The 24604-nt window shown below is 38.8% G+C and overlaps 1 protein-coding gene across 1 annotated transcript in view; it reads right to left on the reverse strand.

The window, feature by feature from the left end:
* Positions 1 to 9861: 9861 nt before the first annotated feature.
* SCFD1 (sec1 family domain containing 1) overlaps positions 9862 to 24604 on the reverse strand; it is a 93945-nt gene continuing 79202 nt past the window's right edge. Inside the window, exons 22-25 of the mRNA XM_049766662.1 lie at positions 19520 to 19553; positions 18796 to 18861; positions 13861 to 13929; positions 9862 to 10096 (exon numbers count right to left, since the gene is read on the reverse strand). Coding sequence (XP_049622619.1) covers positions 10073 to 10096; positions 13861 to 13929; positions 18796 to 18861; positions 19520 to 19553 — 193 coding nt within the window. The 3' untranslated portion in view covers positions 9862 to 10072. The remainder of the gene's footprint in view (positions 10097 to 13860; positions 13930 to 18795; positions 18862 to 19519; positions 19554 to 24604) is intronic.

Here is a 24604-nt window from a genome sequence, read left to right on the forward strand (position 1 = left end):
TCAATTGCTGGCATCCCATGTAGGACCCTGCACACAGCCAAAAGTGAGCCCTGAGTGTAGAGGCAAGAGTAAGTAAGCTCTGAGTATTGCTGGGTGTGGCCCATAAAACAACAACAAAAAAATGAAAGTAGATATACATGTTCTGTGTAGAGAGTATTTCCCCACAGGGAAAAGTAGGGGTAAAGTGTTAAGTCTTGCATATGGTTAATCCTCGTAAGTCCTGGAGTATCCCTGAGTACCATCAGGAGTGACCTCTGAACACAGAGTTCAGAGTAGCCCCTGAGCATTACCAGGTATAACTTAAACCCCTCCCTCCAAAAAAAGAAAAGTGCTCAATATGTTGGTAATATTGTTTGCTTCCTGTATAGGAACAGGGTGCAGGGTACTGGGATAGGAGGGAAACCTATAATTTTTTGGTACATACTCTTTATATACTGAAGTTGGTACCATGAGTGTATGATTTTTCTTTTATTAAAAATGAAAGATAAAATATAACCCTCTTTAAATATATGAAACAATAGCTCACAAAAACTTTTGGTTTTGGGGTCATACCTGGTGGTACTTTGGGTTATTCTTGGCTCTCCACTCAGGAATCACTCCTGGTGGGGATTGGGAGACCATATGGGATGCTGGGTTGGCTGCATGCAAGGAAGTACCCTACCCATTGTGCTATCTCTATAGCTTCAGCTCACAAAATCTAAGACCAAATCAGATGGAATCTTTCAAGGTTCCACCTTATTTTTTCTCTTTGTAGTATTTAATATTGTTGTCAATTTTCTTATTCAAATTCTTTGGTCTCCTTACTCAAAGGCTCTGAACTATAATCTGTAGTACACTAGATTGGCAGTCTTTCTGTCATTCGTGAGATAAGTATCTTGAATAAGAATCAAGAAATAGGACTTGGGGCCGGAGAGATAACATGGAGGTAAGGCATTTGCCTTGCATGCAGAAGGACGGTGGTTCGAATCCTGGCATCCCAGTATGGTCCCCCAAGCCTGCCAGGAGCGATTTCTCAGCATAGAGCCAGGAGTAACTCCTGAGCACTGCTGGGTGTGACCCAAAAATAAAAAAAAAAATAAATAAAATAATAAAAAGAAATAGGACTTATTAGAGCACAGTGAAAAGATGGTAAAAATTTAAGTAAAGGAGAAAGACAGATGTGAAATAATGGGGGACAGGGGTCAAAGGGACTCAAATGCTTTGGTGCTATTAAGTACAGAACTAAGTATGCAAACCATGCAACCAACAATAATGAAATAATAAGACCTAATCTTTAACAACTAAACTTAAAAAAGTACCTGTTGTGATGGCAGACTGGGTTAGGGGAACAGAGGGTGGTTGGGGAGGAATAAGATGGACTCTGTGAACACTGGCAGAGGGAGATAGACATTAATGATGGGATTGCTGCTGAAAACATCATATGTCTAAAACTAATTATGAATAACTTTGTAAATCACAATGCTTTAAAAAAACTGTGAACTGATCAAAAAAATGTAGGGCCTAGATAATATAGAGGACTTGTACACAGCTGACCTGAGTTTGATCCCTGGCACCCAATATTGATCTCTGTAGCCCTGACAAGAGTTATGCCTGGGCACTACCAGATGTGGCCCAGAAACAGAAAAAAAAAAACAAGAAAATTGTGAATATTGGAGTTGTCACAGAGCAATTTACTAAGGAGTAACTAACTTAGTAAATTCACTTTAATGAAAATAAACAATATTTGTCCTGTTCACACCTTTTATTTGTCCATCTCCAACTATAATACCTCATTTTTTCCCACTGTTATCACTCCTCTGCAAATCCATTGTTTTAAAAAAGAATAAGACATAGTCTCTGCTACAGCCAGGAGCTAAACTCTCAGACTCAAGATTCTGTAGAGAGCAAAGCCAAAATCTCTTTCCCAGTTTACACTGCTCCCAGCTGTTAAAAGTTGAGAGTCAAAGGCCTAGGCCTCCTGTATGAACACAATCACATTCTCAGTCGAGGAGGCAAGTCTAATTTATACAGTGGCGCTCCAGGTGAATTTAGTTGGCCAGTTTAAATCTCACCCATTAAAAAAAATTACCCAATTAGTAAGGGTAATGACTGGGCTCTTAGGCCATGATTGGGCAGATACAGTTAGGGCTCAGACACACCATAACCTCACTTGTACGTATCAGGACTGTGGCCAAAGACTAGGAAAGCTGAGACAGTATGACAGGAACTGCTGGGGGACAATTGAGAGAGGCCCAGCGTCAGGTCCAGAGTACAGGAGTCTCACCTATAGGAACACTGCAGCAGTCTGGAGACTCAGGAGAGCAGGACAATACAGCAGGGCATCAGCAGGCTATGGTCCAGGAAAGGTTTAGGGACACAATTTCAGGCTCGGATAGTGTACATGGGATAGAGTGTGACATGTAGACAGGACACTGGAGGTGAGTAAACTATGTAGGATGGAACCAGAAGGGCATAATTGAGGCAGGGATAGGACAAGTGACATCAGACAGGTAAAGGAGAGGCCTGGACATATGGGAAGGGACCATATGTTTGCTTAAACTCTACAATAAACTATAAATTTTAATCATCTGACTTTTGAATGCGAATCTTTCACACTATTCTCAAGAACCCACCAGTTAGGAAAATCCATGCTAACATCACTGGTCTGTGTGGGCGGCAGTTCCACATTTCTCCTCTCAGAGTACTACAAAATGTTCCAAGTTGTCCCCAAACTGTAGTAACAGGAAGGGAAGGAAATAATTCAACCAATTTTCTTGTTCCTCAGGTGTCATCTGTGATTTGTTCAGTCTCTCTCCTGGCATAGCCTCTGGTGTGATCACCTGATGTAGTCTGTGGGCAGTGCATGCCAGTTGTCCCCACCTTCTTGGCTGCCTGAATGGGCACATCTGCCAGTGACTATCAGCCTTGGCTTCCACTTTGATCCCTGATGTGAAGAGTCTGCTCCAATGTCAGCAGGGACCAGGCATTATGAGCCCTGAACTCAGAGAAATGTTTGGTGGCCCAGCCCAATCCTGCCATCAGAGAAGAGATGACTGCCTCTGGCTCCAGAGTGCCTAATGCTAATGTTTGTTTCTGATAACCGGAAGGAAAGCAACTAAGGGCGCAAGTCAAGGAAAACACTGCAAATTTGGAGCTAATAGAAATAAGGAGAATACTTTCAGAGTAAACTCCTACATCAAGGGACTGTTTGGGTTTGGTTTGGGGTTCATGCCTGGTGGTGCTCAGTGCTTACTTCGGACTCTGTGCTCAGGGATCACTTGTGGCAGGGCTGGGGCATGGGGACCATAATGGGTGATGGGGACTGAAACTAGGTTGGCAAGGCAAACCAGGGCAAGGCAATCAATCACCTCTCTACAGCTCTATCTTTCAAGCCCACCCTCAAGGAACTTTTGACCTTTGTCTTCCATGTCTCACCTAATCTTTTCTCTCCCTTTTCCACATCCTTTGACATATAAATTTTTCTGGGAGGGGGGGGGGAGACTGTTAATCCTAGTCCTTAGTCTCCTCCCTAACTTAGTGGACTTCTGTCTAGAACAACGTGGCAATATGGGGATTCTTTAGTTTTAAAGGGAATGTTTGCAGATTTCACTGGACTCTCATCTCTTACTGATATCCTCTAAAATTCCAAGAGTTACTCTAGAACAGCCAGATATAATAAGCACATTCTTTACTTTTAAACTAAAATTTAAATGCTAAATTATGTAGCTAAAGCTTCAGTTTTAATAAATTAACTTACTAGCCAAAACAAGTTCTATTTTAAAAATTGGCAACATCATTATCCAACATGGCTCAAAATTGAACATACTGCACTTTCAACTATTTCACTGACATTCTAAATCAATATTATTAACATTCAAGATAAAAGCAGATTTTAATGGAGATTTCTACAGCAGTCAGACTCTCTGAACTTGGTATTCAAAAAGAAGCAACCTGGATGAAGTAAGCGAGGCTAACTTTAATCCTGAACTCAGGATCACACGTTGCAGTGAAGTTGGTCAGTCTAATGTACTCTGAGAAGCACGTCAGTTCCTCACAAGGGGAGGAACTATGTTCCCCCATGGAACTTAGGCTCTAGAGAGGGAACAGAAAATCAACAGTACATTTGACAGGTTACCTGTTATACTGAGTTGATTGATCCTATTAGGAAAGAAGCAAGATGCTACAAGGTTTTCAGAAAATGTGTTGAAAGGATAGAATTAAGTCATTCAGGATCAAAGAACAGTTTTGTTGGAAAGGGGAAAAAAAACCCACCATAGGAGTTAAGGTGGCTGCCCATAACCACTTAAATAGCTGCCTTGTTTGCAGTCAACCTGGGTTCTATCTCCAGCATCAGATATGGTCTCTCAGCACCACCAGGAGTAATTCCTTAGTATTACTTAGCTACTTAGCCAGGAATAACCACTGAGTGTTGCCAGGTGTGGCCCCAAAATTAAACAAACAAACAATAAAACACAACACTGTGCAAAGACTTAAAGGTGCTTTAAAGATGTGAGGTTTTTTTGATGAAAGAAGTCTTGTCACTCTTCTAGTCCCAGACCTCGGTGTATAGTATCAGTCCTGCTCCAGATTTCAACAGACTCTGGAGGTCATGACAAGGAGAAAGGCAAATGGTTCTGGCATCTCTACTCTGATTCTGTATTAGCTACCAAAATTATCTTTAATACTAAAGAAAACTTTGGGGAGATTGGTTCTAGAAATCAGACCCAGGGCTCACTCAGACAAATGAGGCAAGAATTTTGCTACAAGACTAATAATCTTTGTTACCAAAAAGGTTATTTCTTCAGTAATTTTTCTTTAGGAAATAGGATAGAGAGAGACAGACACTCTAAAAGTAAAGAAAAATTCTGTACCCCGAGCTAGGCTGTGGGTGACTCTTACATGAAGGTGCCAATGTTCTTGTTTTTTAAAAAAGATAAAGGCACCAGGCCCAGCAGTACAGGAATAAGGTGGTATAGGGTGTGGCAAACACTGCTATGGGTGAAAAATCCCATGGGATCAGATTCCACTGCAGGAAGAGAGAAGGCATATATGCCTTTCCTTTTCTGAATCTAAATAAAATTCTGCCATACAAGCCTATAGCTGAACTTGCACTGCTCAGAGAACTGGGGCTTTAACCGCACACAACATACATCATCATACACAACTAAATAGCAATCAGAATATAAATACACCGTCAATTAAATTGAGTTTTCTACTCCCCAGCTGTCTGCAGAGCCAGATTAAGTTCCCATGGAGCTGTAGGCAGATTATCAGTTTGGGCTCCCATGCAGTAACACTGAGCATTTACAATCGTCATTATCACTGAGGACTATTCGCATTACCTCTGAGCACTAACAATTTTATTATCACTGTGATGCAACCCCTTAGAAATCAACCAACTTCCAAAAAAAAAAAAAAAGAAAAGAAAAAGAAAAAAAGGCTCTCCTAACTTAAAAAAATACAGTATGGTAATAATATCCAGAGACAATAGAGATGAGGGCTGGAAGGACCAGCCCATGATATGAAGCTAATCACAAAGAGCGGTGAATGTAGTTAGAGCACTAACTTCACAGACAACCACCATGACAATGATAGTGCAAGAGAGAAGTAGAATGCTTGTCCCAAAGATGGGCAGGGGGTGTGGGAGGAGGAAAATGGAGAAAATTGGTGGCAGAAAAGTGACACTGGTGAAGAGTACTGTATATTCGATGATTGAAACCCAACCACAAACATTTCTGTAACCACGGTGCTTAAAAAAAAAAAAGGACTCTCCTAACTTAAAAAAAAGTACCCCCACTCTGCAAAAAAACAACCACCAAAAACCTTAATATTAGAAAAAGTCCCTATTAACCACAAAAATAAGGTCCTACTAACTGCAAAAAAATAAATAAATAAAAATAAAAAGACTTCATAACCTAAAAATATCCTAACTTGTTCTTTGTTGTTGTTGTTTTTGTGGGAGCACACCTGGTGGCTCTCAGGGTTACTCCTGGCAGGCTCAATGGACCATATGGGATGCTGGGGATTGAACCGGGTTCTCTGTGCTATGGCTCCAGCCCCTTAACTTGTTCTTACCTTGGTAATCACAACTGAAGCTGAGAGGAGGCGGGCAGTTGGAGCGTACAGGGCACATATTCCACACATGTACATTGCGGGTCCAGGAAGTCAGCTGCTGGGCAGGACAGGCAGTGACAGCAAAAACATCTGATAAATGTCTTTGGTGGGCCGCATGTGGCATGAGGGCCGCAGTTTGGGGACCCTTGGGTTAATAGTTGTAAACTTAGTATATGATGTAATTGGTATATGGTGTAAAATAATTGAGAATTCTGCTATCAAAGTTTTTGAATTGTGACTTGCATTCTGTAGGCATACGATTCTGAATCTGTCTGAGCCATGAGTGGGTGTTAGCACTGGTTTTTTAAATACAAGTCTGTGAAAGAGAATGTGTCATCTTAGAAATAGACTGAAATGTTGTCTAGACCTTGGCAACTGTTTCCAGCCTCTGTGTGTCTCTCTGGGGATGCAGGAGTCACCAGTACTTTTCCCAGAGTTTGAGAGTCTGTGTGGTGCGAAGGTCATGAGCCACAGCCCTGCTCAGCATGTGCATCAGGCCACTGAGTTATCTTCCCAATAACTCTAGAACTATTTTCAGCTCAGAGTGAACTTACTGATTCAGTTAATTGAAAAAGCTTGGTTTATATCTCATTTGAAAAAAAGAATGAGTTTCTGGAGCTGGCCCAGTTCAAACATGGTAACTGCATTTCTAAAATCTTTAAAATTGACTTTTTTTCTTTAAATATTTAGGTATCACGATTTATATATACTACTGTTTAGAAGAGCTTAATGCAAACAGTGTTTTAACTCCACACCTTTCACCAATGTCTCAAGGCCATCACAATACCTGTTGGATTCAGTTCTGTAATCACTGGCCAACTCAAGCTCTTACAGTACTTCTTTACATCCCACATGATCCTCTCCCTCCAACTTCACTCAGCATGGTATGCCCATTAGTTCCATCCATCTATCTCCAAATTTCTTTAGCCACTCACTTGTTTTTGGGTACTTGGTTTCAATTTCAATTCCTTTAAAGTGTCAAAGTTGTAAATTTTTAAGGGCATAAATTCATCACAATTTGGATTGCAGTAGGATATCTATTTTGAAATTTGTCATAGTATAAAACTACCAGATGGTGTTCAAATAGGAGTTTCTGTTTCGTGAACAAGTTTTTTTTTTTTTTGACTTGAATTTCCTCTCCAGTTCCTTTTTAAATTTTGCTTTTTCCTTTCATTGTAGCAGTTCATCTATGCCAAGTGAACTGCCCATCCCCATCCCCATGTTTTTGCCAAATGATTCAAGTTCTTTCAGACAGGTGGCCAAACCTGCCAGTTCTTGTGAGTGAGCTCATTAGGTTAGTTTGTGTTGCTGAATTGGTCTCCTGGACTGGCTGGCTGGTTCAGAAGAGCATTGTCTTATATTAGATGCTTCTAACTCTGTACAATTCAATGTACACAGGAGAAAAAGAAAATGTTACTGCTTATGTTGATCAGTGAGGAGTGGATTGGCTCCTAGTTATTCAGTGAAGCAATTTCTAACTGCAAAGAGGGAGGATTAGATCTTTGACTCTGCCATGTATTGGCTGTGACTTTAAGCAAAGTGCACTCTGAGTTTTATTTCCATCTATAAAACTGGAGCTGTAGCACCTGTTGTGAGATTGAATCTATATGACTTTGTAAACTAGTTTGGCAGTTCCTTTTCCTACTGATCTCTAGATTTATCTGAATCTTCTCCACCCCCCAATACTTCTGCTAAGTATCCTTGAAAGTAAGATAAAACTGATTTTTCAATCAGCAAAGCTTGATCTGTTGGTGCAGAACTGCTGAGCAGTCCAGCCCCAAAGAACAGTTAGCTGTAGCCCTCGCAATACAATGGATGGCCATGCTGGGTAACCCACACCACAAGAGAGCTGAACTATAGACAGTCTGGAAGAAGACAAGGTTTCCTAAGAAACCTATTTTTGGGTGCTAGGGATGAAGCCATACATGGAAAGCAGGCACTCTACTACATTCCTGACCCTCCTTAGAAATATGTATTTATAAAATCACATACTTTTTTAGGTCCCAAAGAAAGATTTCAGTTGTAGAACTTTAGCAATCCTTTTGTTAAGGCAACCCAGAAAATATTACTGCACACTCATCGATAATCATTTAACTTAGTTTTGAATGCAAAGGCAATAAAAGATACCTTTTATTTTTATCTCTCATGCAGACATACCCTAAGATTTTTCAAATAGCTGAAGTTTGATTTCATTATTGAGTCAATGGGGCTTAGCACCTTAGTTAATTTTGTTATCTCTATATAATAGTTTATTTCTTTGGATTTGGACCACACCCAGTGGTGGCCAAGGGGTTAAATCCTGACTGGCTCGGGAGATCATAGAAGGATGCCAAGAATTGATCTCAGGTCAGCCGCATGAAAGAAAAATGCCCCACTCCTCGTACTATTGCTCTGGCTCCTAAACCCAGACCAGGAACTACTTTAGTCACCTAGTAAATGCCAGGGATTGAATGTGTGTTCTCTGAAATCCACACATTGAAACCCTAATCTTATATATGCTAGTATTTGGAGATGACTGGTTAAGAGAATGTCACGATTGGTTTAGTGCAGTGGTCAGCAACCTGCGGCTCGCGAGCCACATGTGGCTCTTTACAGTTTTAATTTGGCTCTTCTGTGTGCCGGGAGGCCGCTTCAGGAGTCAGGACTCTGCTCCTAGCCTGTCAGTGCGCGCCCTGTGTGGCTCTCAAAATAAATTTCAATCGTGATTTTGGCGAGATTTGGCTCAGTTGATAAAAAGATTGCTGAACACTGGTTTAGTGCTATTACAAGGGTGGTGGAGGGTCCAGTAAATGCCCTTTAGTGGCATCCATGCGATGATATAAAAGTTTGACCAGTGGAAACTGAAAGAGCGCTTAAAGAAACAGCTCTTACCAGGGTATGCAAGCACCTTGATCTTGTCTTTCCAACATCTAGCTCTGTGAAATGTGTATGTAGTTTGGTCACCAGTCTATGGTAATTTGTGTTAGTACTCCAAACATTTTGATTTTACCCCAGGACTAAGATTAAGATTAAATTGGGTAGATTATCTACCTACCTAGAATTATTTTCCTTGATCTAATGCTTTGGTATGAGAGCCTTGGGTGCATAAAGTTTTGTGAATCTTCTGTGTCTGTCATCAAGATGTCTGCAATATCACAACTTCTTGATGAGGCTCATTAGGAGGCAAACTCAATGGACTCTATGAGAGAACTATATTTTTTTCTGTGGCGTCTTTTCTTTAACTTTATGGCTCTCTTGAAAATATGACTGATAAATATTCCTTCTTGGTGCTGCACACGAGAAGGCTGTTATGAAAATTTAACCCTTCACATATACTTAGGAATCTAGGGAATATTTTTTTTGTTCATTCTGAGGTTGTAGTTTTTGACTGTTGGCATTATACAAAGGAGTTTTATGTAATAAAAATAAAAATCACTGAGGCTGAAGAGATAGTACATGGGGGTAAACACCTCTTGAATGCAGTCAACTCAGGTTCAATTCCCAGCACCACTTATAGTCCCTGAGCACTTGAAGGTGGTCCCAACACACGATCTCCATTTGAAATCATAGGCAACAGAAGAAATCACCAAACCATGGAGTGCAGAATGGTATTATAATTAAAATGTAAAGGAGATTAATGAGGCAAATAATATTTTATTATATTTCATTTATAAAAACTTTCACTAGCTTCAATTATAAAATTAGGGCTATATTAATATTTTAACGTTATATTTAGATAAAGGCTTCCTTTCTTCCAAAGTACTTTGTCAAACAACAGGAGAGAGTATGTACACAATGTTAAAAATTTATTTCTGAAATGCTTTATTCTTTTAATCAGTACACATTATATTAAGTATATAATTTCCTTAAAAATTAACAAATAACTGTTTTACTATCAGGACAATGATATGGAGAAGGAAACATCTGGCTCTTTTGACATTTCTTTCTACATTTATCTGTGTTCCAAGTAGATCCTTATATTAAGATTCTTCTGTATGTATTATTTCTGTCCAAGTTGTGATAGCTAAAACAAAACAAAACATTTAGTCACAAACATATTTGTAAATACCTCAAGAAATGTGCCCTCTATCAATGGTAAAATATAAGCTTCCTATTTTATTACATTCCTAGAATAATAAAACATTTCACTTGATGTTTACCACTAACTTGAATGTTCAGAGGTTTTTATATAGTGTTGTCTTTCTCCATTTTGCTTATTTCTTTAAATATAGTACTTTCTAGGTCCATCTGTGTTCTTGCAAATGCAGGGTCTTTATCTTTCTTTATAGACAAATAGTATTCTATTATGAATATATACCACATCTTGTTGGTTGGTATGAATTTAGGTTGCTTCTTTTTCATATTTCTTTCTTGCATTCATCTGGCTTTGATAATTGATGTCTTCATTCATCTTTGGGTATGTTTGATTTCGTCTGACATAATTGTTCCACAGTGGCATGTGATTTCTTCAAATTTTGTGATTCTCTCCAAAAAACTTTTTTTGGGGGAGGTTCATTTCAAAAGACTGTCTTTTGTGAAATATTCTGTTGGTATCTATTAAAACTGTTTCCTTGATGATATCCTGTCTGGCTGATATTTTGATCCACTCCTAAGTGGGATGTTAAAATTCCTTAACTCTTTTTTTTTTTTTTTTGGCCACACTTGACAGCACTCAGGTTACTCCTGGCTCTGTGCTCAGAAATTGCTCCTGGCTCTGGGGACCATATGGGATGCCGGGAATCAAACCCAGGTTGGCTACAGGCAAGGCAAATGCCCTACCCACTGTGCTATCGCTCAGGCCCCAAATCCCTTACTCTCATTATGCTGCTATCAATGTCTTCCTTTAGGTCTTTTAATATTTGCTTTATATTTTGGAGCCCTATAAGTGCACATGTACTTCTACTAAATGCTTTACCTTTCTTTTGGTTTGGTCCCTTTTCTGATTATGTAACATTCATCTTTGTCCCTTAAATATAGTGATCCTTCCCTTTTAAAATTTTCATTGGGGTTCAATGTTAGGACCACCAGAATATTACAACCAAGTCTGTGTGTGTGAGTGTCAAAACATAGTGTTTTCCTCCTTCAGGCATAGCAACCAAGTATCTTACCTCTAGTCCAGTGATCCTCAAACTATGGCCCGCGGGCCACATATTATATTTGTATCTGTTTTGTTTCTTCATTGCAAAATAAGATATATGCAGTGTGCATAAGAATTCGTTCATAAGTTTTGTTTTTACTATCGTCAGACCCTCCAATGGTCTGAGGGACAGTGAACTGGCCCCCTGTTTAAAAAGTTTGAGGACCCCTGCTAGTCTTTAAAACAAGAAATTAATGGAAAAGCAAGATAAAATTTTCTATGACTTGAAGAAGTACTTTCCATCCCTTCACCTTAGATCTGCTTATCTTGATAGCTTAAATGAGTCTTATGTGAACAGCATATAATTGGGTCATACATTTTTTTTGTTTGTTTTGGGGCCACACCTGGTGGCACTTGAGCTAATCTTGACTCTGCACTCAGAAATCGCTCCTGGCGGGCTGGGGGACCATATGGGATGCCGGGGATTGAACCCAGGTCTGTCCTGGGTCATCTGCATGCAAGGCAAATGCCCTATTGCTGTGCTATCGCTCTGGCCCTGGGCCATACTTTTAATCTATCTATCCACACTGTAGCTTTCAGTTACAGTAAGAGTGATTACTGACATGGGGCTTACTTGCTCCAGCTTTTATCTTTAGTGTTCTGGCTCTATTATTCAATGTTTGGATAGAATTTCTTTAAATTTCGAACTACTTTCAACATTTCTTGTAAGGGAGGTATAGTGCAGGCAAATTCCTTCAGCTCTGAAAACCTTTATTTTTCCAGCATAATTCAGTGTATCGCTGGACGTAATTTCATGATTAGCATTTTTTTATCTAGTACTTTGAGTATCATTCCATTCTCTCCCAGCCTGTGGAGGGTCTGCTGAAATGTATGATGAAAACATGATGGAATTACTTTTACTTATTCCTTCCATACCCACCCCTCCCAGCCATCTGAATTACTGTCTTAAATTCTTTTGAAGTTTCATCAACATGTGTCAGCTTCCTGGACTTTTATATTTAGTTCCTTCCTCTGATCTGGGAAATTTTCCACTATTTCTTTGAATACATTCTCTGTTCTCTTCTCTCTCTCTTTAACGGGATATCCATTATGTTTATATTACTTTTCTAGTGAATTTGGAAAGTTGTCATAGTGTCTCTTTCTTTTTTTATTTTTGGGTCACACCCAGTAGTGTTCAGGAGTAACTCCTGGCTCTGTGCTCAGAAGTTTCTTCTGGCAGGCTTGGGGGTAACAGGAGATGCTGGAGATCAAACTCGGGTCAGCTGTGCAAGCCAAATGCTCCACTCGCTGTGCAATTGCTCCAGCCCCTGGAATGTCTTTTTCTATGTAATTTCTCTCTCCTTTCACCAGAATCTTCTTTGTTTTATAGCTTCAGTATCCCGGAAATCACTACAGGTTCAGTCATGTGCATGGCATGTGCTATCACCTTTATATATCATGGTCTCAGCTTCCTGCTTCCTGGTCCATTTGATTTATTCTGTTTTAAACATATCTCCTATACAATACTTGAAGGTGATGCTGATTTTTCCCCCTATTAATTTCTTTAATATAGCAACCTTGAACTTTGTATATAACAGGGAAATGCAAATTTCCATGTCTTTGAGGCTAGAGAGCTTGTCTCTTCCTGGATCTTCTACTCCCTTGAGTCCTCATATTGTCATGTTTAACAATTGTTGTGTGGGGGTGGTGGTGGAGTGATAGCACCAGGGTTAAGTCACCTTGTCTTCATGTGGCTGATCTCTGTTTATTGTGACACCACACCCTGAACACCACTGGGTGTGGGCCAAATTCCTTTACTTCACAATTTTTGTGTTATTTTAAAAGTATCTGGCTTACAAAAAAACCCCCAGCATCAGTATAGCTGAGTATAGCTGAGCTACAGCAGGTGTTAATTAATGCATACAAAGAATCCCCTCTTTGCATACAAAGAATCCTACATTGGGGAGGTGGAAGGAGCCTGGTTCTCTGTATGGGTTTCACCGGGATCGAGGGTAGGCCCCTTCATACACCTTTTGCTCTCACCTACCCAGAGCCAAGCATCTGAGCATTTCTCTGCATTCCACTTTTGTTCAGTAAGGCTATAATTTCCTGTGTGTCATCCTTATAATAAGGGAGCTCAGTCTCACTCCAAACTGTAGGCCTGTTTCAGTCCCTTGGTTTACTATTATTTCTTTGGAAAGTGAAGTCTGCAGTTGAGGTTTTTTTTTGGGGGGGGGAAGGGCAATACCTTATAGTGCTCAGGTATTATTCCTGGCTTTGTGCTCAGAAATCACTCCTGGCAGGCTTGAGGGACCATATGGAAAAGTGGAAACAGAACCTGGGTTGGCCACATGCAAGACAAATGCCCTACCTGCTCTGCTATTGCACCAGCCCTTGAGGTTGAGTTTTAAAGCTCAGGTAATTAAAACTACCCATATTTTCTTCAGGTTGGCTGAAGGAAACCAATCTTTATTTCAGGTCATGTCTTTAGTTATTCTTCTATTGTAGAATCTATAATACTACTGTATCCATAAGGGTTGGGCACCTTCCACATCAACGATCAGTTCCTGGGCATCATCAACCCAGTGAACAAATATTTACTTCTTAATTTAGTTTTTCGACTTCACTCTTAACAGGAATACTGTAATAACAGGAAATACTATAGATCAGACAGTTTCTAACAAAAACTCAAATAAAAAAATAGACTTTACCTGTTTAATGAATTGTGTAGCATTAAAAAGCTCACTGCAGCCATATAAAATGTGTTTGCCTTGTTTTCCCTATAAAAATAAAAGAATTCAGATATTATTATTCCAAGAAAGATTGATTCAACCTAGTGCTTTCTGTTCTGAAAGTTTTTCTAGGAGATACATGTGAATTTACTGTATATACCTAACTTAAAATTTCATGGAATGAAATGATAAGCTGGATAGGAGTGTTCCCCCACCCCCAATTTTATGGTGCCTCTAGTGCCATTTATATTGAAACTGAATATTATGACTGCCCCAATTCATAGGAGCAACAATTATTTACAGGATTATAGACCAACATCCTTCCAAAGCAAGACACTTTTTATTGTTTTTTGGGTCACAACTGGCAGTGCTTGGGGATTGAACCCTGGCTGGCTGCATTCAAGGCAAGCACCTTACTTGCTGTACTATCTCTCTAGCCACAGGTTGATACTTCTTGAAGAAAACATTATTTTTCTTTTGCTAGGAAATGGTGCAAGTAGCCTGAGCTGTCTTTTAATTCTCATTATGCAAAACATTATTTGTCTGTTACTTTTTAATAGGTCCCATTCCTTTTGTAATTCATTATGACTTTCATTCCTAACTGGGAATCCAGCTACACATAAGGTTTCTACTGGAGAATTTTGTTAACTCTTTGAAAAATTTACACATTAATATATTACGAACTTGAAAGCAAATTCCATAAAACATTTACTTAGTAATCAGAAAGTTTAATACATAATGAGAATTATGATTTTTTAATATAAGAACACTTCTCTATGATGTACAGACTGATAAAATTGTCATTGGCTAAATACATGTTCTTAGATAGGCAGCTCTGAGAAACATTCACACCTTATTCCTAATTTATTGCAATTACAGGGTACATAAAGGCATAAGTTGGAGGTATTGCAGGCTTTTTTCAAGACCACTATAGTAAAGCAAGTCAGTTTTTTTGTTTCTTGGCACATTAAAAAGATCTATTTGGAAGTTCCACTTAGTGAGAAAATAACTCTAACATACCTATAGTTTTATTAAATCCCTTAATGCTAAAAAAAAAAATGGTGCCAACAAGATTGCTTCAATTTATAAAAGGACAACTGTGAGATACAGTGAGATAAGGCATGCCTGTAATTAGAAATCTTGATGCTGTACAGGGTTAGTAGAGGGTTCTAATATATCTAGGCATAGCTTCTCAGATCCTGTTGCAGTTGTACAGGACATTTTATTTTTAGTTGTGAACCACCAAAATACAATGGAGATACATGGCTCTGAAGAAATCGCCGGTCTTGAAAGAGGGCTTTTGGTACCTTTCTCTAACCACATGGCCAAACTCAAGCTACAAAACAGAATACAGGTGGCAGCTCTCAATCTTTACAAATCTCAAGAACGTCGAGAAGCCAATACAAATTGCCCCATAGCACAGGACTCTAATAATCATTAGCTGGTACATTTTAGTAAAAGTTGATCTATCATCAGCACCAAAATGAAGTCAATTAGCTGGAATCAATGCTGGACTTACATAATGGGTCCATGTCCTTCCCTGATCAAATTTCCTTCATTTTAGTAACTCAACATTCTTCTTACACAGCATTTACAGATCGCAAAAACAGGAAAAATAAATACCAAAATACTAATATTTAGAATCTCCAGTGAAGTGTCGGTTTATTTTTAGCATTGGCTCAGTTATTATTCAACAGTGCAACTCTTTTCATTTGTTTTATGGAGCCAGATAGAACCACCTACTGCAGTCTTATTTTCTGTCAATGAAACAAATTTTATACTTCCATTAAATATGAACCATATGCCACTATCTTGACTCAATATAATAAATCTAGTTCATCAGTGTATTATCAAATATATCAGTGTCTACAAAAAGTAGTTATGAAGTCTGGACATAGCTCATCTTTTCTATCCAGTGGGCAAGTCAAGACAGCTGTACCAGTTTGCATGTAGCCAGTCCTACTTTATAATATCTGGGAAAGCACTGACCATATCATGCTGCTGCCAACTCACTGGCTCTGTGTTCTTGCTCAATCTGACAGTCTTCTAAACTAGGGGCTAGGGTAAAATTGAAAGACAACTGGAATCAAGAAGTCTTGAGATTCAGAAAGGGGGCCAATAAAAAAGGGAAAGTTAATATTATTTTGGTACCTTTTAAAAGGCAGGCTACAGATTCCCTTAAGGTCTGCAGAAACTGCCTCCTTTACTTGAAGCTGAAGTACAAGATGAATACTCAGGAGGTTTAAGGAAGATTGAAACTGCAGTTATCCAAGTGGTTAAGTCTTGATGATCGTGTAATACATCTAGGGGATAAACACAATTCCAGTGCTTTTTTCCCCTACAGGTTCTCATTTTACAGATTTTATTTATTTTAGAACAGTTTTTCTTAACCTTTTTCCAGCTATAGTCCCTGTTGAGAAAAACTGTTTTAGAAAATTTGGAAAGGAAAATTAGGAAACTTGCTACTCAATGCATGCAAAAGAATTAATTCAACTAAAGAGCACAATTTACCTAAGTGTTAATCTGTTAAGAAAAAAGTGTGGATACAAAATCATAAAATAGTGGCTGCATCGGTATTATATGCCCTATTAAACATATGCTTTTTGTGGGTGAATGGTGATAAGGCAAATATTCTGAAATCCAGCAAAGAATAATTCAACCCCTGACAGAAGTGAGTAATCAGAGAAAGAACTAGATTTAATTACGGAATCAATTAAGTTTCAAAAAGTTCAAGTTTATGTAGTAGATAGAAGTTCTAAGTAGGGAAGTATATGGTTAATTAAGAGCAAGTTTGCAGGGGGTGTGACTCATTGGTAGAGAGATGCCTGTTTTTCAGGTATGTGAGGTCACAAGTTTGATTTCAGGTACCACCACACGTGGTCCAGTGTAAGCTTGTAGGCACTGCCATAAGGATCTCTGGCACACGACTATAAAGCACATGACCTCTGGACATGGCATATATCACCAGCACAGAGAGAACCAAGAGTGCAAGTGGAAAATAAAACAGGTGTGCAGAGGAGTTTTTGGTGAACTGCAATGTTTCTTTAGTATTTTGGTGTTTATTCTTGTCTGTTCTATAAATTAAAAAGGAAAAAAACAAATGAAAGAATATTGTCAAACGTAATTAAGAAAGCTTAACCTGCATAAGGGTCTTCCTTCTTTGGAAATGTCTAAGTACAGAATAAATTTCAGCTGGTTTGTTGCAAGTCTGTTTATCCCTGGTGACACCTGGAATCAGTCATCTTGTTGATTCTTGGTCAAATGCAGTTAAAAATGACCAAATAGTGTTTATGGCCATTCATTGGTAGACCAGGTGAATATTTGCACTAGCACATCAACATTGTTTTTAGTGGAACTATAGAGCCTGATGGTTTACACCTGGTTTCTGTTATACCTCCTTCTTTGCTTTTGAGCCTGGTCATGCAGCCTATGACTATGGTCTGAGAGGGGTACGAAAGACCCTTCTTTATATGAGACAGATGCACCTAAGACCAAGGTATCTTGCATATATCTTGTTGGCTCACACTTTAGAGATCTGAAAAATGGCCCCCATGGGAGCATATGTGTTGCCTGTGTACATAGTGCCCGAGCAGATATTGTCTTCATATCCCTCTTTCAATGTGGACTTTCATGTTTTAGTGCTGGTTTGTGTACTAGCACAATCTCCACTTTTGGAGAAGCCTGTTTTCCCTGGAGCATGCTATTCTCCCTCCCCCACTCTTTTTTTTTGGTATTTGGGCCACACCTGGCTCAGGGATTACTCCTGGCTCTGTGCTCAGAAATTGCTTCTCTCAGGCTCGGGGGACCATATGGGATGCCAGGAATTGAACCTAGGTCTGTCTTGGGCCACATGCAAGGCAAATGCCCTGTCGTTATGCTTTCTCTCCAACCCCCCTCTCCCCTTTCTTACTCTTCCTCCCCTCCCTCAGTCTTTCCTAATACACTCCATTTTTCACTTTAAAAAAAGAAAAGAAAAAGAAAAGGCCAGTACACTGAGAAAGAATAGCTGTTAGTTCTAAAGCTCTGTGTGATTTGCTTATTATTCCCCCTTGCTAATATATTAAAAATCTCTACCCTTAATAAAAATCTCAGGTTAAGAATGATTTTTTGGGCTGGGAGTTCATTACAATGCTCTGATGATACAGTGCTGCTGGGGACTGAACCAGCATTTGCTACATGTAAAGCCTGTGGTTTAATTCTTGTGCTATCACTCTGGCCCAGGAATGTGTCATTGATTGATGTTACTTGAATAAATGAAGATTGCAAACTACTGTTCTAACACTTGCTAATTCTTAAACGATTACATTAAAGATGTTTTTTTTTATCAAGTTACATTTGCTTAGTTGTTAATTCCTGTTGCTGTCAGTCAGCTCTAACTAAACAGCACTTTGCTTCTAATTTTCTACCTTAAAAATTCCTATTTGTTTTAAAAGTGATATTCTAAGTTTATTCATTGTTGCTGATTTAACAATGTTGGTGCCTGTGCTGCATTCTGTGTTAACTGTGAGTCACGAGTGTTTGCATTTTAAGTCAACAGGATGGGAGAACAGCACCTTTTAAAGAAAATAGGTTTGGGAAGTCGTTTCACCAAAGGACACTTTTTTAGATAATGAGTTTTTACTTTACCTTATATTTCTAAAAATTCAAAGTCAAATCAAGACAGATAGCTGCAAAGTGCATCATATGAATGACATTTAATAAGTACAACTTTAGTCCAGAAATGAATGTAATAGGAATAAGAAAGCAAGGAGCTTTATGAGCATTTCCCCTACATGCAGATTTTTCAAACTGCCTCTAAACAGGCAGGTGGATATACATAAGAATCAGAATAGTTACCAGAGAAGGCTAGAATTTTAAAACATAAAAGAACTATAAAGCATCAAATGATAAAACAATAAAAAGCCCAAAATATACCTTTATGTAGTCAACGAGATTTTGATATTCAATGTAGTTGCCTCCTCCCACGACAAAAACAATTGCCTAGATTGCAAAAGAATAAACAAAATAGTTGCGAGTTGTTAAAATAGTATACTGGAATGGGGTGGTGTTGTGACTTGGCCTAAGAGGAACAGGGTTTCTCTGTCCTTGAAATAAATTGTCATGGGTATAACTACAGGCTCTTTTATAACTATAACTATAGATACCTTTTTAAGTCTGGTAGTTAAAGTTTGGGTCTTAGGATTTCAGTGTTGACTGTGGTTTGGGTATTTAGTTCTGTACTTAATACCCCCAATATGCCTGAAACCCCTTGACCCGTCTTCAGTTATTTCACACCTGTCTTTTTCTTTCTCCTATTTCTTTTTTTTTTTTTTTTCTGGCCACACCTGGTGACGCTCAGGGGTTACTCTTGGATATGTGCTCAGAAATCTCTCCTGGCGTGGGGTACCATATGGGACGCTGGGGGATTGAACCATGGTCAGTCCTAGGCTAGTGTGTATCCTCCTCCTCAGTATACTCTTGGGCCAAGAGTATTCTAGACAGAAGGAAATAAATCTTAACAGCAATGAGCATTTATAAATTTAAAATTAATATATGCTAATATATAAGCTATTTTTATGATATTTGTTTTATCAAATAAAAAAATCAACACATATATATATTTACCAGTTTTAGAGATTTTGTTAATTATAAAGCTTACCTCTTGAAATGGGTTTTTGTTCCTGGGAACTGAACTGTAACAAAGATAAACAATACTGAAAACTTTATGCAAGGTTTTTTGTATGATAATAGGCTTGGCATATGAAAACACAGTTTCAATTCTTCCTTCTTGGGGATGGTCCTTTAGTTTTCACCTTTTTTGGGGGGGGATTGGATCACATCCAGTAGTGGTCAGGGGTTACTCCTGGCTCTATGCTCAGAAATCGGTCCTGGTAGGCCCGGTAGACCATATGAGATGCTGAGATTCGAACCACCGACATTCTGCATGCATGGCAAATGCCCTACCTCCATGCTATCTCTCCGGCCCTAGTTTTTACTTTTTACATGGCCAGATAGTGAATTGGGATATGAAAAAAGGAGCTGCAAGTGCAATTTTCAATATTGAAAAGAAAATGGGGAAGGTTTTGACTTTAAAACAAAATTCTAGGAGAATGAGAGGTAGAAGGAAAGCCTGAGCAGCAGTGTTATTCTGGGATGATGTGACTTGATAATGTAATACAGAGGCAAATTAAATGTTTACTGTAATCAACATAACTAGGTTGTGGGTTTTTTGCATTTATAAATAAAGTATTTTAAATTATGGGAAGAGTAACAACTTAGAGATTAAGAAAAAGGTGACTGGGAAGAGGGAAGGATTTGAATCTTGTCTTCTCTCTCTATCTCACTCTCTCAATATGTCTATATATATATCTATGCAAATCTATTTTATTTATTTATTTATTTATTTTTGTTTTTGGGGCCACACCCATTTGATGCTCAGGGGTTGCTCCTGGCTAAGTGCTCAGAAATTGCCCCTGGCTTGGGGGGACCATATGGGATGCTGGGGGATCGAACTGCGGTCCTTCCTTGGCTAGCGCTTGCAAAGCAGACACCTTACCTCAACAGCCCCTGCACATCTATTTTAAAAACTTTCCTAGTATCTAAAAATCATTAATAAAGATATTATCAAAACTTCTGAGTGAGATTTGTATTTGTTTTGAGTGCTATAATAGGCCACATAAAAACAATTTAGGTTTCCCTCAGGTAAATTTTGAAAATTTAAACCAAGAAGTTGGCAAACTCCAACTTAATCAGAGGTGGTTTCATGGTTTTCTCATTTCTATGGCCTGTTAAACGAGAGTTTGTTTTTTTTGACCATGGTCCTCTCTCAACCCGTTTTTCCTAGGAACCTACAGGAGGTCATATAATCCCCTAATGAGAGCACTGTTAAGACTATCCTATAGACAGGATCAAAGAATAACTGAGCAGTGCTGAGTCCTTTAAGAGTATACATGCATGGTGGGCATGGTATAGCAGCACTGCAAGTATTTAACAATAATATTGGTGCCACCATAAAATAATACAATTTAAATAAAAAAACAGGGAGAGTTGGAGGTACAGTGACAAAATTGGTCTATCAAAAGCATGAACATTTGCACTACTGTAATTGTGTTACCTCAACTATAAAAATCTTCCACAAGCTATAATTGTGGTGAGGAGGTTGCCTCGACTAGAATTGAAGCTTTTTCTATCAGTACTAATACCTATTACCATTTATGAACCACAGGCGGGATTAAATGTTTCCTAATTTTGAAGCAAAATATATCTTTAGTCAGGGTCACTGAGGAGGGGAGAGGTAGCGGGGTACAGCATTTTGCGCCTGGCCCAGCCCAGGTGAAGCCCAAAGACGGGCTGAAGTGGCTCACAAAGGCTCGTCCCTGACAAGAACATCGATGCAAAGCCTGTGTGCTATCCCATGTTCCTGGGGACCTACAATAAAAAGTGCTGACTCTGGGACTGCAGATAGATGTTATCAGTGTTAAATACTTAAACCAAGTCTCCCATTCTAACTCACCCTAACACTAGCTTTAATCTTTTTTGGGGGGATAAGGGGAGGAGGGAACATTCATTGGAAAGCGGTGGCAGAGAGCAAACTTGGGGACTCGAGGATGCCAGGCATGTACTTCAACCCTCTGATCTATCTACCTGTTCGTTCCTGTCAGTGACTTCTGTGATCTCCCATTCTGCTGACACAGATGCTTTTAATATTAGTCTATGGAAGTCAGCTGGAATCCTCCTACCCCGTCCCACCCCAAAACAAAAATGAAGCCACAGTGCCACCTGCTGGAAAAGTGGAAGATGCGCAGCTTGGCTATTAGTCTCTAACAACAGCAACAAAAAGGCAGGGAAATTTTACAGGACAATTTGCTAAAAGAAAACCCTTGAATTCAGCCTCAAAGACATGAAAAATTATCTCTATTTCTTAATCATATAGAGATCAAAATAGAAATATGGGGTGGGAGATGTGTGAGTCTTTCCTAGCACTAGTAGGGACCCCAAAGTTAGGGTTAGGAGTAGCTCCTGAGTACTTCCTGGGTAGTCTCAAGTCCCCTAAAACGAACAAAATAGCTAACATGAAGAAACTTAGAGATAAAAAAAAAAAAAAGGAAACTTAGAGATACAAGAACATCTAGAAAACCTATTCTTAGAAATACCAAAAATCTCATAAAAGTAAATCACTGAGCTCAAACAAAAGGTAGAAACCAAAGATCTAAATGATATCAAATTAATAAAGTGAAGAAATCAATAAATGGGATTAAAAATGCAACTGAAAACTATGAAAATAAAATAGACTAAATAAAGTGTCAATTCAATGAACTCAGGAAAAAAAACACGGACATGACCCAAGTGAAAGAAAGAGAAAAATGAAATGAAAGTGAAGAAACATGAAAAATATTTAATTCCATTAGAAAAGCTAAAGCTTCCAAATTTAGAGAAGGAACTGAATATAAAGTTCATGTAATGTGTAAATACATCGCTATGAAAGAGAACCTATACTAAACATTAACAAAATTATTATGAATCCATGAGAACCCCACCAAATATTAAAGAAAGGTGAAGGGGAAATGAAAAGATAGTACAGTGGATAAAGTGCTTGCCATGTACGTGGCTGACCTGGAGTTTGCTCCCCTGTACCAGTGATGACACCACCTATACTGACATGAGTGATGCCTAAGCACAATGGGAAATGGCTTCCAAAATAAGCAAACTCAAGCAGTGGTCCTCAAACTATGGCCCGTGGGCCACATATTGTATTTGTATCTGTTTTGTTTCTTCATTGCAAAATAAGATATATGCAGTGTGCATAAGAATTCGTTCATAAGTTTTGTTTTTACTATAGTCAGACCCTCCAATGGTCTGAGGGACAGTGAACTGGCCCCCTGTTTAAAAAGTTTGAGGATCCCTGAAAGGAAGGCAGAAAGGGAAAACCAGGCAACTTAACAAGTTACATCAAGCATTCATTAGTATTCTTATCAAACCTCTAAGGGCCAGTAGAAAATAGAATGGCATATTCAAACTATTCGAAAATAAAAAATAAAGGTCATGAATACTGTATCCTGCAAGACTTTGATAGAAGAAATAGGCTTTGCTAGGGTTTGCTGCCAGTAGATATCCCTTACAAGACCTTATCTATATAAACCAAAAAATTTTCACAGAAAACTCAACTAGAAAAACAGAGCAAGAAGATTAAAATGGCAGCAGCCAGGTGTTCATCTACTGATACTCACACAAAGTTTAAATGGACTGAACTCACCAATCAAATGGCAGAGTACAGGTATGGCTTAAAATACAAAGCCCAGGGGCCAGTGTGACAACACAGCAGGCAGTACATTTCTCTGCCTTGCATGCAGCCGCAGTGGGTTCAATTCCAGGCATCCCAATGGTCCTCTGAGCCTGGCATGAGTGATTTCTGAGCACAGAGCCAGGAGTAACCCCTGAGTACAGCAGGGTGTGGCTCAAAAGCAAATAAACAAAAAAAGACAGGCCATACTTTTCAACATTGGTCTTACAGATGTGTTGGTATGCCTCAATGCCAATGGCAAAAAAAGGGGAAGCAAATGTTAAGAGACAAAAAGGGGGGGCCGGGTAGGTGGCGCTGGAGGTAAGGTGTCTGCCTTGCAAGCGCTAGCCAAGGAAGGACCGCGGTTCGATCCCCCAGCGTCCCATATGGTCCCCCCAAGCCAGGGGCGATTTCTGAGCACATAGCCAGGAGTAACCCCTGAGCGTCAAACGGGTGTGGCCCAAAAACCAAAAAAAAAAAAAAAAAAAGAGACAAAAAGGGAAATATAGACACACAATAGGAGGAGAGGGTAACACCCTACTTAAAGAATGGATAGATCATCTGGACAGAAAGTTAATTTTCAAAGCTTACATTATTTTTAATAACCAAGAGTGAAAGTAATCTAAGGTTAAAAAATGGTTTTCAGAGCAAGGATGAATGAATTTAGCAGCTCAGAAAGCGAGAAAAGGCAAATAAAGTATTTCATTCAGTGATATAAAAAAACAGAAAAATTAAATAAAATATAAATATTTAGACTATAAACCATTAGTAATTACCAAATAGGAAGGGGGGGAAAAGTAAGCTGGGTGAAGTGAGAAAAGAGATCAACTATACAATGAAGGATATGATTGCATTTTTAATAGCAAATTTAATGTAGTATGTCTATATGTGTATATATTATACCACATACATATTGATTTTTAAAAAAGGAAATATATTTACATTATGGTACAATTATTACAAACAACTAACTTCAGAACATTTTTATCACCCCTTCAGAAGCCCATTAGTTGTCACTGCCCTTTTTCTCACTTCTATAATATATTCTTTGTCAGATTCTCTCCTGTTATCAGCAGATTCTTTTATAATTATAGTAGTAGTTAGGTTAAGCTCAAAAAAAAAACTGGGGGCCAGAATGGTAACACAGAAAGTAGGTTGTTTGCCTTGCATGCAGTGAAGCAGTCCTGGCACACCATATGGTCCCCTGAGACTGCCAGGCGTGATTTTTGGAGCACAGAGCCAGGAGTAACCCCTGAGTATAGCTGGGTATGAACCAAAAACAAACCAAAAGAAAAAAAAAAAAGGAAAGACAATAAGTATTTATATTTAAAACAAACTAACAATCAGATAGGTGTGGCCAAAACAAAATAAAAAAGCAGATAATAGCTTTACCCAAGTCTTGGTTCTAGAGAAAATCATTCTAAGTTTCCCTCTCATGATTAAAAAAACAAAACCAGTTGAAAT

Source organism: Suncus etruscus, chromosome 2 (assembly GCF_024139225.1).
Source record: "Suncus etruscus isolate mSunEtr1 chromosome 2, mSunEtr1.pri.cur, whole genome shotgun sequence".
Lineage (NCBI taxonomy): Eukaryota > Metazoa > Chordata > Mammalia > Eulipotyphla > Soricidae > Suncus > Suncus etruscus.